The sequence below is a fragment of the Apteryx mantelli genome, chromosome 2, assembly GCF_036417845.1.
Source record: "Apteryx mantelli isolate bAptMan1 chromosome 2, bAptMan1.hap1, whole genome shotgun sequence".
Taxonomy (NCBI): domain Eukaryota; kingdom Metazoa; phylum Chordata; class Aves; order Apterygiformes; family Apterygidae; genus Apteryx; species Apteryx mantelli.
In genome coordinates, this window is record NC_089979.1 from 158,052,731 (window position 1) to 158,070,941 (window position 18,211).

The 18,211-nt window shown below is 35.8% G+C and overlaps 1 protein-coding gene across 6 annotated transcripts in view; it reads right to left on the reverse strand.

The window, feature by feature from the left end:
* Positions 1 to 320: 320 nt before the first annotated feature.
* WDR37 (WD repeat domain 37) overlaps positions 321 to 18,211 on the reverse strand; it is a 46,432-nt gene continuing 28,541 nt past the window's right edge. For 4 of the 6 annotated variants that reach the window (XM_067291907.1, XM_067291905.1, XM_067291910.1 and 1 more), the window contains 5 exons: positions 17,764 to 18,001; positions 17,120 to 17,261; positions 5,576 to 5,710; positions 5,081 to 5,195; positions 321 to 3,477 (listed from right to left, as the gene is read on the reverse strand). In XM_067291907.1, the coding sequence (XP_067148008.1) occupies positions 3,346 to 3,477; positions 5,081 to 5,195; positions 5,576 to 5,710; positions 17,120 to 17,261; positions 17,764 to 18,001 (762 nt within the window). In that variant the 3' untranslated portion in view covers positions 321 to 3,345. Of the gene's footprint in view, positions 3,478 to 4,451; positions 4,510 to 5,080; positions 5,196 to 5,575; positions 5,711 to 17,119; positions 17,262 to 17,763; positions 18,002 to 18,211 lie in introns of all 6 variants that reach the window. The other 2 variants (XM_067291908.1, XM_067291906.1) reach the window with 2 other exon arrangements.

Sequence of the window (18,211 nt, forward strand, 5' to 3'; positions counted from 1 at the left end):
CTGCATAATAAAGTGTAATTACAAATTGCTTGTATGAACTGGAGAAGATGACTATAAATGCAGGTCTGAGCACCTTTTGGTTCATATACTTAACTGTCAGAATGACCAATTGCACCATGGAAGTCCTATATTCAGAGACAGACTTGGCCTTCTTCCCAAAGAACTGTGCCCATCATTTCCTTGGAAATGAACTTTTTGAGCAAAAGAGAGTGGAAAATGGATAGGAAGATCATTTGACTACTAAAAAGCTGAAACACTAAGATTAACAGCAATCCTAATGCAACACAGAATAACCGCAACTTGCAACAAAAGGGTTTTTTTGACTGTTTTAATGCATTTTGAATCATAATGAAGAAAAACATTTTACATCTAAAAACAAATTAGCAGAATAATAAAAAGTGGTTCCACATAACTTATAAATTCTTTTCCAAAAAGGTGGTTTTCACAGATTTAGGCAACACATAAGATGTTTCACTCCAGATTTTTCTGATTTTAATGTATATACAAAGTTTGTGAAAACTCATGTGCATTGCTTGAGAGAAAAAGACATAAAAGCTTGACTTTGCCCAGTGATGAATTTTCTGTGAAATTCTGCATCAATACTGAAATTGTAACTGCAACTCTCCTCCATTTTATGAAATGCTGGACATTGTTCAGTGCTGAAAAGCTCTCTTTAGAACATTCAAAGCCATGAAATGTTTCCACATATTTAGTCAATGTAACATTGTTCACTACCACAGCTCATGTGTGATTTGCTTCAAGGGGAATGATGGCCTCAGTTTAAACTTCACTACAATATATAAAATTAAGCTAAGTGATACTTTAGTATTTAGCTGATTAAGTATTAGCCTGCTCATAAGAACGTGGCTCTAGCACCTTGATTTTTTTTCCCCCAAAGTGAAAGTGAGTTAGTCATCCCATTCCTGGTGCCAGAGGTTGGTCCCTCTGGTGATATAAAAAGTTTGCAGCAATGATGATTAAACTGCATAGTCTAGTGGTCCTGTATTACATAAGTATTTGAGATGCTCAACAATTTAGTGTAGCAGGACCAAAACCAGTGACCCTTTCCCTGCCTCAGATAGTTAAAAGGTTAATCTTTGCTCAAGATACCTATGCACAGGCCACACTGAAGAAACTGCTTCTATTGGCTGAACAGACATTTCTCTCATTTTTAAAGAGCAATAACCTGTGCTAAGTTCTCTCTGTCAAAAACTAAGTGAGCCTTTTTTCCTAAAGAATAAAACCTGCAACCCAACATCAAATGGTTTTACCCCAGTATTAAAAATGCAGGAAAAAAAAAAGTGAAAATAAATTTTAACAGCAACCTCTAAGTCTTCTGATAACCAAAGTTAAGTCTTAGCTGCTTTCCCCAACCTCACTAGTTTTGGTACTGAAACAATATTAAAATACTAGTTCTTTATATATCTTTTACCTCAAAAAAAACCCCACAAGGGATTTAAGATCAAGCTACTATGACAACCCATGCTATGAAGATACCACATATACTCTCTATTAAATTCCTTGGTCCTCTCATCTTTCTCAGTATTATGCTCCAAACAACTTCTAGGACCTCATTTTCCCCGTAATTACCCAGTGATGCACTCACTCTCCCATCCCATTCCACTCCTTTACCTTTATATATTAGTTAATAGGAAAACCAGTTTACACATCAGCCTTACTGTCATTATAAGCACTGCTGTAGAGGACTTGAGCACAGCTGTAGCTTCACGTAATCATAAGAATGTGATTAAAAGTCCGTAATACTTAGTATCTTATGGTAACCCACTTTAAACTCTGGGAATCCCATTATAAGAGCACATCCTTGGATTACTCTTACCCTTCACCTTATGCTGTGATATGTCAGACAGTTAGGGGCAGTATCTCCCTTTAGGTAAAAGGACGTGTCTGTCTGAAGCAGCCTTTCTGTTCTTTCTGAAGATGTCAGCTGCCACTTGCATTTAGTTATACAATCAGCAGCTGCGGTATAACACCATGCTGCCAGTGCAAAAAAGACTGAACACAGTGAGGAGCAAAACCAGAGTAATATCATTTGGGAGAAAGAAGGGAAACCTATGTAATTATCCCCTTTTGGTACAGAACGGGGACTGCAGCAGTCCTAGCCATGGCTGAGAACACAAAGGTGACAGATGATGTTTACTTATCGTATTGCTCCATTAGCTTTAAGTGTTAATTATCTTAAAGATCACATTTAGTATGATTGTCTTTCCTCTCATGCTAGAGACAGTACTTTCTGCCAGACACCAAAAGTGCTTTCTTTCTAGGCTACAGAGAGATTCAAAGCATCTTGACTAACATTCATTTTTGAGGTAGTACTCATTTACTTTGTATTGCCGGCTCAAAATAAAGATTAGGGAAGTGAGCACAATTAAAAATATGCTCACTGTAGGTATATAAAAAAACAAAAAACATCAACAAAAAAACCCATGATTTCATTTCTGGGTAGATCACCAAAAAGAAGCAAATCCTTCTTTTAAAGGTCAACTCACATTCACTGGTAAAGTCAAACTTTCATAAATGGTTTATAACAATAGCTATAAACTAAAGTGCTTCAAAATTTGCTTGACAATTTCAGTGATAAGAACTACAATATTCTGAATTTTTGCTAGTGTGAAATGCCATGAGATTAGAATCAGTTTTATATAAGAAGGGCAGAATGAACATTTTTCTTTTTCAAAAGAAAAGTACAAAAAGCATCCTGAATTAACCTGGCATTCTGTACTCATCACAAGTTGCTTGTATTTTCCTTCTCAAATCTACTATTTCTCCAGTAACTAGAATTAAAAATGGAGTTAAGTTGCACAATACTGCAGCACTAAAAAAAAAAAAAAAATTCCAAACAGATGCAAACAGAAAAATGTTTACAATCATACAACTAATGAATTCACACTTCATTTCAAAGTTTTAGCCCTGCAGATTCTTTTTAACACAAGGCAGAAATGTAGAGTCATGGAAAAATGTAACAGACTGCTATATAATCTCTACAATAACTATGTAACTTTCACATTTATGTCACAAATTTAATGCCCTACTGTTTATCTAATAAATGCTAAATAACTTATGAACATTTATGTGCTCTATGCAACAGTGAACTTATTGACCAGTGGATGCCAAAATATAAAAGTTCATACACAAGACAAACTTATTTTTAAAAATCACATTTTCTGTACAATTCATGCAAACTGTGCACAATGTGGTAACAAGAACAACATTTGCAAAACTCTCCATTTAAGGACGAGCTTTTACAGCAACAGCAGACCAGTATTCAGAAAAGTCTGCAAAAGTGAAGTCCATGGCAACATAAAATGCAAAAATACTTCCAGCATTTCATTTTTCTTGTAACAAAGCAGGGATGTTGATGTTCCAGCCAATAGCCTGACGATCAAATCCACATGTAAACAGGTTACATATCGGGTGGTCCTCACTCCACGCGGAGCAGCATACCATTCTTCTGTGGCCCTGTAACAGTTTAGGAGATACTAGTATTACTTCAGATATATTTTAAGAAGGTTTTATATCAATAAGTTAACGTGAACTGCAGACTTTTTTTTTTAATAATATTGATAATTTATATTTTGCTAAGGCTTAGCATGTATTCCAAATAAATTTTACATTCAAAAACTTTAAATTAAATACAATGACTCAAAATGGAAACATGCTAATGTTCAAGTTACTTTTTACAAATGGTATTTGGGAATCATAAAGATCTTAGTTAGTTTCATCTACAGAGTAAGATCTTCATGACGATATATTCCTTAGTACCAGCACTGGGACCATAACAACAGAAGCGTACATACCAACAAGCCTATCAAAACTTAAAAGTTTTTCCAGGTATGTCTGCTATTTACCATTTTGCTTACAAATGTCAACTGAATTTTGATTTTAGCATTTTCATTTACAGAAGCAATCTTACAATAAGGCACTACTTGCTGTCAACTACTTGCTATGAGCTTGCAAGATGAAGTGCTGATTTTTTTTTTCCATCATATTCATAATATAGAAAGGATAATCATACAGCAGGAAGAATGTTATCCCATTACTGAGGAAAAGCAGTGCCTAAATTATTACTCAAATCCAATAGCATCAAAAATGCCTTAAAGAGTATTTTGGGCAACATTCAAGTCAAAAAAATCACCATGTTTTCTGTAGTGCCTGTCTGAAAGGAAATACTAAAAAAAAAAGAAGACTAAACAATAGATGAATGTTAAACACTCAAATTTTTCTTTCCCAATTTCTGTCAACAGTGGCTGCATCCACCCACATGGTTGGTCGCCACAGAGTTGTGAGTGATACAGGAAAGACAGAAACCACTGCTTTTACACAGTTATTGTGAAACATACTGTTTATAAAGCATGTGAAATGTGCCACAAAACTGAAGCATTAAAAAACAAAAACACACACTTAAGTGACATTATCCAATTTACTTCACTTACTCTAATTTGTTCCATTAGTGTTTTTCGCTATGCAAAGTAGCGCCACAAATGTACAAATCTTCAGCATGGAAAGAAGGAGTGAGGATTTGGTACTTGGTCCCAAATACCAAATATTTATTTGCGTAAGCATGGAGAAAGGGAGTGGAATCTGTCACAGTATCACACGAAGGTGAGCTTGCAAACTGACCTCACTTTTTTTTTTTTTTTTTTTAACTTCTTTATAAAACAAATTAAATATGCTGCAATTGAAACAAATATGAAACCTCAGCAAGTTACTTTCCTGACAAGATTCACACCAAAATGTTAAAACACATTTTGAAGGCTCTTAAATATTTTTTACGTTTCATAGAGAAGGTAGACATTAGTATCGCTTTAGCAAGGAGAAAAATTATGATGAAATATGGTTAACTGAAACCACCTTTCTGATTTCAATTACAAAAATCCAAAATGATGTGTTACCTATTTGCATGTTGGTGATTTTCAATAATTAACAATGGTATATTCAACCATTTCTACAGACAAGCCTCTTTCAGCATTTTTCAGCTTTTCAGCCAGAACTCAAACCCTAGTTTTAACCTTGTATGAAAGACAAGAACAGACCTACTTTAAGGCTATAAGACTTCAGTTACCTGTCTATTACTGCGAGGGAGGCGTGCTAATCGCACACCTGACATGTCAAATAATCTAACCTGTCGGTTGTCATGTGGAAGGGCAATGATTCTTTGGCCAACACATACATTAATCCTGCAGAGAAGAGACAAAAGTAGGTTATGTACAAAACAGTGAGCCTGGCAAATAGATTTTGACAGTACAAGTTTAAGTTCACTGAAAGTGATATAGCTGATTTTTTCCTGGTAGATTTCACAAGCAAAATTAAGTATATTAAACTATTGACGTTTTCTGTAGTACTAGATGCTCAAACAGCTTAACCTTTGTACCGCATATACAAATCTCAGAAAAGCAATATGATGCATCTGTTAAAAATGCATTGCACGTGAAATTTATGAAACTACTTCAGAGCTTTTTCTAAATCTAATGAATTTCACTGTACAACCTTAGTCATCAAATTAAATTTCTATTCAATAAATTAATACTAGAAAATGGTAACTCAAAAGTCTCCTTACCTGTTGACTGCAGAGTCTGTACGGATAGTTGCAATAGGAGACCGCATGTTTTTCAAATCCCAAACTTTTACAGTACGGTCATCACTTCCAGAAACAACATTGTCTCCCACAGTGAAAACTGCTGATGTCACAGTGCTACACAATAGGGAATTAAAAAAAAGGGCAAGTTCTAAAAATCTTCATTAAACTAGTATCCAATTTAAAGTTCTGTTTCTGTTCCTGTATTCCCTTTAAAGTGTTTAGCTTGCCTTTTTTTTTTTTTTTTTAAACCAAAGTAACTTGAAATATTAAATCATCAGGTGAGGATTTTAGAATAAAATATATTCTTACAAGAAGCCCTGTCACTTAAGATCTACAGGGCTAGACTGGTCAAAGCACTAAGAAAAGAAGCCCAGCAGGAAAAAGTCAGTCTGAAGACACCTCTCACATTCCATTTGTCCTAATATGAACTAAATATAACATAATATAGTTCCTACTAGGATAAGTTTTCATAGTTCAGTCTCGAGGCCTTAATTCACTTATACAGTAATGTTCAGTAAGCTATTCAGACAATCAAAATGGAATCAGTAGTATACAGTAAAATTTTCCTTCTTATGTCTTCTGAGATCAATAGTCAAATTCCTGTATTTTCCATCCAAAGACTTTTTTTAAAGTTACCTCAGGCATTTATATTATTTACAGCACAGACACAGAAGAGATCCGATCCAAAATTCATAATTTGAGATGAACTTAATACTATTTTGAATACACAGATGAACATGCTATAATACATAGCTAGAGCTTCAAGTATAACTCTACTAGCAGTAACCTTCAGTCTACTAATTTCTAACATTCCTATTCTACAAGTATCTAAAGCCTGATAGATAAGAAAAAAATGGCAAGTTGTCTTAGCAGGTAGCATGACTAGCCAGTTCTTCAAATTTGACCCATTATGTCTGCAATTGCAAAAGGCAGCCAGAGATAGACTCCCAAGGATCTTTCTGGTGATTTTAAGTGCAACATGTTACTCTCAGGAAAGATTATACAAAGAATTTTATTACAGGAATAGTATACTGTTGAATGTGAATGAATAATTCTCATGATGAGGAGATGATTTTTTTTAAACCTATTTTTACCTTTTACCTATTGTTTCATATTAAGCAATTAAAGTTTCTGTACTATGCTTACTTTAGTACAACATAAGTTCTCAACTCTTAAAAAAAAAAAGTTTTCTGCATACATGATGTACTAACAAAGCATTTTCATCTCTCCCTACGATCATTAAAAAAGGCTTCTCACCTCAGGTTCTACAGATTTGATTTAATGACCTATCTTGTAACTTGGGTCATGCACATCAATTTCTTAGAATTCAGTAATTTTAATTTGTCAGTTGTTACTGTCACTTTGGTTGTTCTGCAGAAATTTGAATTCATGTCCTATCCAAGCTGTTGATTGAGATTAGCACTAGCCAAGTCACAATGGACCACTTTATGCAAGCCTTTAATTTAAATTGACACCAAATTAAGTTTTAATTAGGATGAAGGCCCACTTTACCCATAATACCAAGTTTCCTAATGCTTTATTAGAGCACAGCTAAGCCACCAGGGAGATTATTATAATGTGAATCAAAAGGTCTTTGCCTAATCTGCCGGACTTTATGAATCTAAAGTCAAAAAGTTAAAACATATAATGAAAACCACAACTGATGACTCTCTTTCATTAGGCACCTTAACATTTGGGAAGCTCTATCACTTCAGGATAGAGCTGGCATGTTCCAAGAGCACTTGTCTTCCACCCACCTGTCCTCCATAAAACTTATTAACAACTGCAATTCTCTCTTCACTACTTCTTTATCCAGACTGCAAAATATCTCAGCAAAATGTTCAAACTGGAATTTCTAAGCACATCCCCCCCCCACAAACTTTCTCCCCAAACCCCAAAAGGAAAAAGGTGGGGGGGGGGAATGTACTGTAGCTGCCACCATACTCAATATTAAGATGCAGCATAAAGAAGGACTGAACGTTAAAACAGACAACCAAAGCATTACGAACTCTAAACACAGCAGAGTTTGGTAATATGTGTAAATTTTATCATGTCTATGTTAGCAAAACTTTTCATATCCTTTCTTTCTCCTGGACTGGAAAACTCAAAAACACTAATTTTGTTAAAATTTTCATACCTCTATCCATCTGAAAGAGACATTTCCAAAGTCAAATTAAATTCCACTTGCATTTCAAGAGAGCAAACAGTTTGCGAAACAGATGTGTCTAATATTACTGGTGACGATACCAACAAAAAACTAACTTAAAATTAATTTTCAGACTTGCACTGAACTCAGTACTGCTGTAATACATTTGAAATAACACTGTTTAGAAGTTTAAAATTGGCTATTAAATCCCTGTGTATTTTAACACACACTCAGACTTCCTTGTGCACTTCAGCAAAAGGAATCCAAGACAGACAAAAGCACCAGGAAATGAATATACAGGATTTTAGTATTCTGTTTCTAACACAAAGATCTGATTTGTTTTCCCATCATATATTTTACTCCAATTACAGTTGTAATATGTTATGAAACTGTCTCAAAATAATCCTCCAATTTCAAATGCTTTTTTCACAACTTTACACAGCTTTACAACTTCTTTGATCTCATACTGGTTCTCCTTTATCACTTATCCCTGTCAAACATGGTTAAGATTTTCTGACCACATAAAATCTTCTTCAATTTATCATATTTCAAATGAAAACATTCAAAAGTATTTCTGTACAAACAGAATGCCAATTCAACCCTTTCTGTTCCTGTCAAAAGAGAAAGATTTTCAAAAGAAAAATATTTCCTGTTCTGTATTATTTTCACTCTAGCTATGAATTCTGATATTACTGGATAAAATAAGAAAATGCTTATAAAATAAAAATGCAATAAATTTTTCCTGTAGTTCTCTCTGACAACCGGACAAGTGATAGCAAGCCAGAAGGAAGACTGCCAGGCCATTTTCAGTGACATCTTTAAAGAAGCTTTGTAGTCCTACTCCTCTACCTACCACCTCAACAGCCCATCATTGTAAGGTACTGTAGTCTGGAATTTGCACTATTTGCATGCACATGCGAAAACCAAAAAAAAAAAAAAAGGAAAAAAAGGAAAGCCTTTTTCATAAGGAGCTTTGAACACAAAGGCTAGATATATAACCACTTTTTACTGAACTCAGTGTTTACGATCAAGAATTTTGGTCCCATAGTTTCAAAGCAAATAGTGTCTGCATGTACTGCATAACAGTGCTAGATATTATGCTTTCAAAAAAAATGAAACATTACTCTTCTAGGGAAAATTAAAAATACACTTGATTCAATTCTCAAACATACCCCATTTTCAAAATACAACTGCAAGCCTAAAAGTTTTAAGTAACTTAATACCAAGGCTAGAGAGGCCAAGAGCACATCATTCTCACAGACCTGACAACTCTGGGGCAAGTTATCAGTACTTGATTGTCCTCTGTCTAGCAGTGGTTTCAGTGCGCTTAGTAATGACCAAGTGTGAGACGTTTCTTTAAGTGGAACATGTTCAGTTGATATTTAAAAAAACAGATACATGCTTAAATTCAAGGATGTGTACAACTAACACCACTGACTTAAGAAAATGTGAGCAAACGTTGTCCTCATAGCTCTTCTTATGCATTACAAATCATGCTTTGCGCCTCCTGTGTTATTCCAATTTAAGACTTCTCTTGAGATGAGACAGATGCATCTCAACAAGTTTTAAAAACAATTTTTTGAATTAAGACAAAATAGCAACACGAAGAAAACCTGCTGTCTGCTCAGGAACTAAAACAGAATTTCAGCCCAACTGAAGGAGGAAGGGAAGGATACAGGAAGGAAAGTCTGTATAAGGAAAGAGAAGTTGGCAGAGCAGCCAATATACAAATAATCTTTCAAAAATATTCCCTCTCTAACTCCACCCACACCACAAAAATTAAAAGACTACTTTCTGCATTTTCTTTTGCCTGTTTTTACTTTCTGTTGATACTCGTCTTCAATTTGTTCTAGGCAAGCTGAAACCATAGTTAACATCCCCTTGGCTAAATTAATAAGTGTCAACAAAAGATCATCAGACCCTGTGTTAATGGAATGCTAGAAGACATTAGGTTTTTAATAACTCAAGAAGGTGACAGGTATTGTAGGACATTAAAAAAAAAAAAAAGGCAAAGAGGAAACAGTCTTATGACACTTTAAACCATGGGTCCCATAGGGAGTTTGGTGTGCTACTACTATTCTCCCGAAAAGCTTCAGACTCCGCCAAACCCCAGCAAAACTCATTTATCTTGTCGCGGGGAGCAGCCGAGCGTGTACTTCCAGCTGACAGCGTGGCACTTTCTCACCACACACCACTGCCCGATCTGGAACATCCTGCTCCCTCCGTGGGTCTCAATCAACAGCAAGACGGTAATGCTCGCACTCCTCATTAGGCCGAACAGCTGTCTCCCCAGTCACACTGAGACACAAAACTGTTTTGCATAACAATCTGCTGAAATTTCACACATAGGGAAAAAAAATGATGTTGGAAATGTTGGACCATGAAATGCTGATGCAGAACACTTTCTGGCACTACGTCAAAAAAAGTTAACACTGTTCCTTCCATTTTGATATGCAGCTTATACCAAGATTTGCCATTAAATACTTAAGACGACCTGTTTTTGTGCCTGCAGAAAGGCATCTGCTCATGAGCACTAACCTGCATGTTGGACTAGGTATGGAAAAACTGAACTAAAACAGAACAATCAGATAAATATATTCAACAGACACCTAACCATAGTTAAACAGCAAAATTTGATCGCTCGGATGTGCTTCGTATTTTAAATAATGACAACATTTTGTCTAACCTAAAGGAAACTGCAATTGGGACAGTCTTTTCCAGCCAATAGGTCACTTTCTCTTAGGAGAGCAAAGTGCATCTCCACACAGAATGGTCTACAGTCGGGGGGATAATATGCTGGGAAGCTAGGACATGGGTTTAAAACTTCAAGACATGGACAATATGTTGCTCATGTCAAATGGCTACTGCTGTGGCCATCAGAACATCATTTAAAAGAGTGTGCCAGCTTCTCCACATCTGGTTGTGTATTAAGGTTTCAGAAAGAAGTGCTACAAGAACTTAATTCCAAGAAGAGCCATGTGCACAATTCCCAAAGGCTATTTGTAGATTTAGCCTCAACCTGCCACAGAGCTTTTTCTCCAACTTGAAAAATGGTAAGAATGAACTATAGAAGAATTAACACAAAAAAGAAAAAAAAAAAATCTATTCAGAGAAAACTGTTAGCACTGAAAAATCATTTTTTTAGCATTTAAATCAAAGTCTATACTGCAAATATGTTTCATGACATGTTTCATGACACCTAGAGAAAACAGCCCACTCTCCTTTTCTCTAGAGTTGTCCTCCTTACAAATGATTCTCACTAGTATCTCTCTCCTATACATTCCTTTTACAGGAAGTAATAATTAAACTTCTGGGGTTTTTGATTATTCTCAGGAATAAAGCAAGATCTAATTCCCCTCATTTTAAAAAAAGTCAGACAAATCTAATTACAGAATCTCTTTAATATCAATCACATCACATTAACACCACATTTTAATGCCTTCCCAGGCATTAAATACCTAGTTTGATAACAACTCCCTGTAAACTTTATAAGTTGATTACGTATTATTGTGGCTTACAAACCCAGTTAATATTACATTTATGCACGCACAGTAGTGTTAGCCTAACAACACCTGAATTTTTTTCCTACTTTCTTTGGAGTTACTCTAGGCGGGTCAAAATAAAGTATGCATTTACTGAAAAATAAAACAAAACACACAAAAGAAACACCGCAAAAAATGATAAACTTTTTATGATCTTTCCCATTCAAGTGCAAATCAACCCTCCTGAACCAATTTAAAATTTTGTCAAATAAGAAACTGATCCTACTTATAGATATTTGTTCAAACTGGTACAGAGGGTCATAGGCCCACCTAACTTGTGAAGCTTAGTGGCCAGTAACTGCTTCAAATATTCGTGCTTTTCTTCATTGTCACTGCAATGAAACCTTACAGATAATGTTATGCCCAGATCTGTAAAGGAAAATGGGGTAAATGCATACTCATCAAGTTCATATACAGACATGTATATAAACATAGAAGAACGCTCATAGTGTTTGCCTTTCCTGGTCCTTATTAGGAACCTTACAACTTTACAATTGTAAAGAACGTTTTCATATATAAAGCCTTGGAGGAATGAGGGGTTCAGGGGGAGTCAGAAAACAAAGTGACTCAGATGAGCTGAAGGCCTGCAAAACATGCTGGTCCCTGCCTGTCCCAAAACAAACTCGCAAAGAAGCTACCAGTCTGAAAACCTAAGTGTGACCAATTCAAGGTTGGGTACTTCAGCTGTTAGCTATTATGGCTGCTAGCAACTCTTCCAAGAAAACTGCTCGAACCTTAACATGCTTCATTACATGCACATATCCAGCATGGAAACCAAACACTTTTTACATGAACATGTTTAGAAGCATGGAAAAAAATATATTAATTTCAGACCTTAAGCTCCTGGCCATAATCTTCATTTAAAGTGTATAAAGAATATGCCAGATGAAAATGTGGAATTGGAACAACAGTGTTTGAAATGCAAGTTTGGGGCCATTTCCAGACAAGCTGCAAAAGAAAATAAAAAAATAAAAACACCCTACACACCCACAGGAGACTGAACAACGTAGGAATACTAACAGTGATAGAATCACCCAATGTTTCAATAGAAAAATTTTGCACTACTTCTTACAGCAGTTAGACTGAGAGATCCACATATGGGGAATGCCCAAGACTGTATTCTTTGAGTAGAAACAACAGAAGAGAGGTAGACAAAGCATCACTGATGGTATTAAAAGCTGAAGCAAGAACAACAGTATCTCAAAAAGAAAAGATGGTTTAAGCTGGTTGTACCCTACTGACAGCAGTCCAACTTGTGACAGTTTGGCACGAAAGGCCTTCAGTAAGTCCTCTTCACAGCATAACTTTTAACCAAGGGCATAAACTTGTATGTCTAGAACTATACTGAGATACACTTTGACTTCCCCAAGAAAATGTGGCTGAAATCTCCAGTAATCAGAATACCTAACAGTGACTTTGTAACATTGGGGGTATCTGGAATAAGACTGCTTTCCAACAGGGATGTCTAATGCCATTGCTGTTGGAAGAGAATTTTTTTCCCCCATCACTTGGTCTTTCTCTGCTTACTTGACCTTTACTCGTACTTACAAGTAAGCACAGATCAGAGTATGAGAATTAAATCTTAGGAATGGAGGATCCATGAAAGCCTACTGAGCTAGACAAACATGAGCATCCAGGAAACTAAAACAATTACTAGTCTCTTGATGCAGAATGCCATTTTGACATTAATTTTCAATTCACCAAATGTCAGAATTCAGCCCAGCATCCTAATCAGCCCCTGCTTAAGTATTTTTACATTTTCTTAACTCAGATATTCCAGTAAACAAAGGAATTAAGCTTCTCTAATTTTTAGAGAATAAAAAAGCTAATATGTAGAGAATAGAAAACAAAAAAAGAGAGATTTCATCATAATCTAAGTTTCTATTTACATAGGAAACAAAGATATTCAGTATAATTGAAAGGCAAAGTCAAATCCAGTGCCTAGAATTTGGAGCCAGGCAGACTCAGACTAGGAAGGCACAGTTTAATGGGGAAGTTAGCTAACCATCGGGATGAGAAGCTTTTAGGATTTACCAAGGGCTATGTTGAATTCCTCATCACTGGAAGAACCTAATATACAAGCCACAATTCTACTAAAATTACCTTGTAATTCAAAATAGGTGTTAATTCAAGAGGCACGCTGACTGTAACAGATCCTTTCTGGCCTTATTCCAGGATGACTTTTTTCTTGGACTATGCCACAATCGTCATGTGGCTAGACTATATGAAATAGTTTGCTTTTAATAAAGAAAGCTGTTACGTGCTCAGAACATCAAAAATAGGCGATTACTTAGTCCATTTATATAAAATACAAATAATCTCTCATAGCTAGCATATGTATATATTTTGACAGACTATCACTTTATAGTACAAGGCAGTGCACAGTAATTGCTTTCCATTTTTGAAAGTCAATTAAATTTATAAAATCATACTTTGTATATAACAAGATACCTTAATCTTGCAACACATCAGCATCATTGTATTATATTTTCATAAGATATTGTGCTATTTTGACTAAATCTTAAAACTAATTCATTAAAGCTAATAAAAAAGAGGTTGAAATTACACAGTCCAAGTATGTCTTCAGTATGCAAACAGATACGAAGCATAACACTGCAGCGAACGAAAACTGAGTTTATGAGCAGGTTTAAAGTTTTGATTTCCTCCCTCACATTTCAAAACCTAAAAATTGTTCTTGGTACCAAGAATCACATACCTGATGCAGAGTTTTAAGAAACAGAAGAAGAATGCCAGCCCTCCAACTTCAGAGCCTGATACCTAAGAGTCTCTAGTCTCCTGTTTGTGAGGTTAGTAGGTTTTACTTAGTGTTTTTGAACAGGGAATGCTTCTGAAAAGAGGGCCACCGTCCCCAGGGTCCCAGACTCGCAGCCAACAACAGAGCTGTGGTGCCATCTGCTGGATTGGTTCTTACATTTGCATTCAGGTAAAACTTGCAGGCTCCTTCACCATAAGGCTGTGTGATCATATGCCATCGAACATTAAAGTATTTAGTAAAAATTGATTTTCCTCTTCAGTCTCACATTTTAGTCCTTGTGCGCTGAGAAGCACTCAGCTCCAACAGAAGTTTTACACCATTCTAGGGAGAGTCTAGAGACTCCGATATGCGGAATCAAACAGGGCACAAAGCCTTATACTGCTAGGTTTCAATGATGGTTTCAACCACGACCAGAACAAAAGGGACTATCAATCTGACTGTGGGTGAAAAAATGGCAGAATTAAGTCTTTTACAATAATATTCTCTAACTCTTGGTACTTGAAGCAATCTGCATCATCCACATTACATTTTTGTATACATCACTTTGTAAAGCCTTGCACGTCACCTTTGAGTTTTCATGCAACTTTTAAAACCATATACTCTGTATCAGTGTGACTAAGATCAGGAAGACATGTTCAGGTAGAACCATTACAAGAAGATATATACGATTCTTGGAGCGCAATACACTGCAATAAATACTCTGTGTCGGACTCATTATTGAAATGATTGGTGTCTAGTTATATTGGTTAGCAGTTGATCTGGATGAAATACACAGGAAAAAGAAATAGCAACTCTAGATAGCTATTCATCAGCTACTATTTGGCAGAAAGCTGTTAAAACTTAGGGTTAACAATTTTAAATCATTAGGGTTAATGATTGTAACACTGAATTTACAGAACTGTTTTTAAGAGCTTACAAAATATTAAAAACTTGGGAGGTTATTTCAATAGACATTCAGTTCTGATGAATCAGAAAAAGCAAAGTATCAACTATAAGAGAGGACAATGGAAGCAAACAAGAGTGAGGTCTCCTGCTTACTATCCCAAAAAAGAGAATTTTAGATAGGCCACACATCTGCCTTGCCTTCAGTTTTACTTCCAAAAATAGAATTTGTTCAACCTGAACAGAAGATGCATCAACAGACAACATCAAAAGGGTGCAGCTGTCCCTTAGGTAGTGAACCTAAAAAGGTAAATACCTCTCTCAACAGTACTATAGGGATTTATCATCTATTCTCCAACACTGAACTCTGCACTATATATGCTTTCTGGTAAACAACTAAAATAGTTTCTTTTATGCTGCTCGAGAAGATTATGTTAAACTGAGAGCAATTTAAAAATATTTTGCCAATAACAGACCAAAAATAAAATGCTTCATAGGAGGAATCCTTTTCGACTGTAATATATTGAGCTCCAATCTCCCCTTTGACTGTACTTTTCAGTAAAATACCCATCTTCCACGACAGAATCACCGCTTCAACAAAATAATGAGCTGAACAATCTTAGACGTTAATAGTAGTCACTTTGGGGGCTCTTAAAAGTTGGAGTGTCTTTGGTGAAAGAGCCTATGCCAATGCTAAGAACTAAGAGCATTCAAAGAGCAAAATGAAGACAAAAGATAAAGCAGACAAATGTAAACATGAAGACAGTTAAAAGCTGGAATAAGAGTGATGTTGTTCAAGGTCTATACCATAAAAAATAAACTCCCTGATAATTTATAAATCTCAGTGATAGACCTTGAAATACCAGCTAACATCCCTTATGATATGCACCATGACCCCAGATCAATGTCATTTTATCTCAGCATATATATGGAAAGACACTAATGTCAACCATGCTCCTTTTTTCTGCAAAACATGTTCCCGGACAAAACAATGAGTTAGGTCAGGAAAAAAAGAAAAAAATGCAGGCACCAACACACACAGAAACTCCCAACTTTTCCAAGCCCTTCTAGAGAAGGAAACAGAACAGCAGGAAGATAACAAGAAACAATTCTAGGACAGAAACCATAAAATTAAGCCTACTCTTCTATCAGGAAAAGACAGCTATTTATATGGGATGATTGCATGTATCAAACATTTATCTGGCTGGGGAGTCTTGGGCGGGGGGAGCAGCTGTTTTTAAAAGAGGTTTTAATTCAGATAAAGTTTACACCCAATAGCTGGGAAAATGAGAAAATGGATACCGAAACTTGGTCATAATGCAAACTATACATGCGAATGAGCAAAGAATGGAAATGTAAATAAGTGTTTGGGGTTTTTTGTTTTGAACTAGCACTCACAATCATCTTTTACTCAGAAGATGAAATTTAGTTTTCTGAACACTCAAGGTCAAACCTCCAAAACCTTAAAAGAGATGAGCTTCCTTTGGTACTGTGTTTCGAAGTTATTCCTGCATTTTCCATGTGTCTAAGCTCTGATTAACAGAAAGGTAGCTCAACAATGTATCATGGATTCTCATGACTACATTTGTCTATATTCAACAGCAGCCAGCATAACATCTGGAGGCCTAAATTAGTAACTAAAAGCATTACATCAAAAAGACCCTTGTTTTGATAGAAGGTAGCAATCAGTTTCCTTACTTTAATTTCTTTCTTTTTTTTTTTTTTTGTACAAATTAGAAACTTTAGCCTAAAAAGTTAATCCTGCTGTTTGTTTTTCTGGTTCCAAAAAGGTAACCTTTATTTTACACTGAACATCATGGCAACTAAAGGGAAACTGTTTCATCAACTTCACTACAGCAATACCCCTAAGCTACAGACATAGCCAATGGTAGAAAACAACCTTCATACCTTACATTTTAATGGTAAGGAGTTTTATCTAGACTTACCATATAAGCAATTCACAACAAGATCCCTGGCTGCTGTTTTGGAAATTAAGTACTACTGTATTATATTTGAAGGAGGACAGTTACGGGTTTCTGTGAAAGTCAGTCTCATAAAACAGGGGAATGAACTTAGTACCTCAAAAAGAGCACAGGAACAGTTTTGTTCAGATTAGCAACTGAATATATTTATACTTTTGAAACTTGTAAAAAACCTATGAAACAACTGTCACTTACTCTGTGTGGCCCTGAAAGACATTCACAGAATGGATAGAAGGATCTCTGAAATCCCACAGACGGAAGGTTGTATCACGTGATGATGTCACCACAAGACGCTGGGTGGGATGTGTACAACAATGTGTTAGCTCTTGGTCATGCCCTACAACCACAGATGAAAACATATAAGGTAATGAAGTAAGACTTTTCATATCCACATACATTTGGAATGAAATGCTGATAAGACAAGTTTTCGTTTGTTTGGTTGTTTTTTTTAAACAAACATTAAAAGAATAATAATCATTCTGAATTGTAACATTACTGCTGTCACACAAGGCAAGAATTATATCTAAAAGCAAAATAAACTTTTACTTATTTCACATTAAGTGGCTGTAATTTATTGCTACTTAATATACCATCAATACAGCAAAGGCAAAAGCATCTTGATACATTGTATGCTCAGAAGAGTAAAAATTCATACTCAGAGCATTTCCAAGGTTGGGATTTTAGAAATCATTATGGCACTGAGCAGCAGCTTAAGTCTTGTGCACGCTGCCTTCCTACTCCAGAGGAACAACTTATTTTTCCCAGTGTTTCAGTATCTACAAGTAATCCCCCATGTAAAATAAATCAGCAATTTTTCCTTTTTGTGAGTGAAGAGATACCTGTCAGAGAATGGACGAGTTCAGAGGTCTCTACATCATACAGATTTGCTGTCCTATCCCATGAAGCTGTCACAGCTTGCTTCCCCCCAACAAGCCAGTCAGCAGCTATGACCACTCCTTGATGGCTTTTGAGTGAAGTTAGCGGTACTCTGATAGTGGGACAATCACTAGAACCGTCTCCATCTCCATCAGGTTCATCTTTATCTGAAAACTCAATTTCATCTTCTCCAGACACTTGCTGTAAAATGCAGGAGAAAAAGTATTAATAAATGGAAAGGAATGTTCATAAGTTACACTTTACAGTACTTCCCCACCCCCTTAATGTAAATCTGGGTAATGTAATACTGTAGAATCTCTTTAGGTATGCACTATCAAATACTACCAAAGAGTGGACTGTTATGTCAGAGCTAAAAAGTTCGGAAGAGTTTTTAAAATGAAGGACCCATTC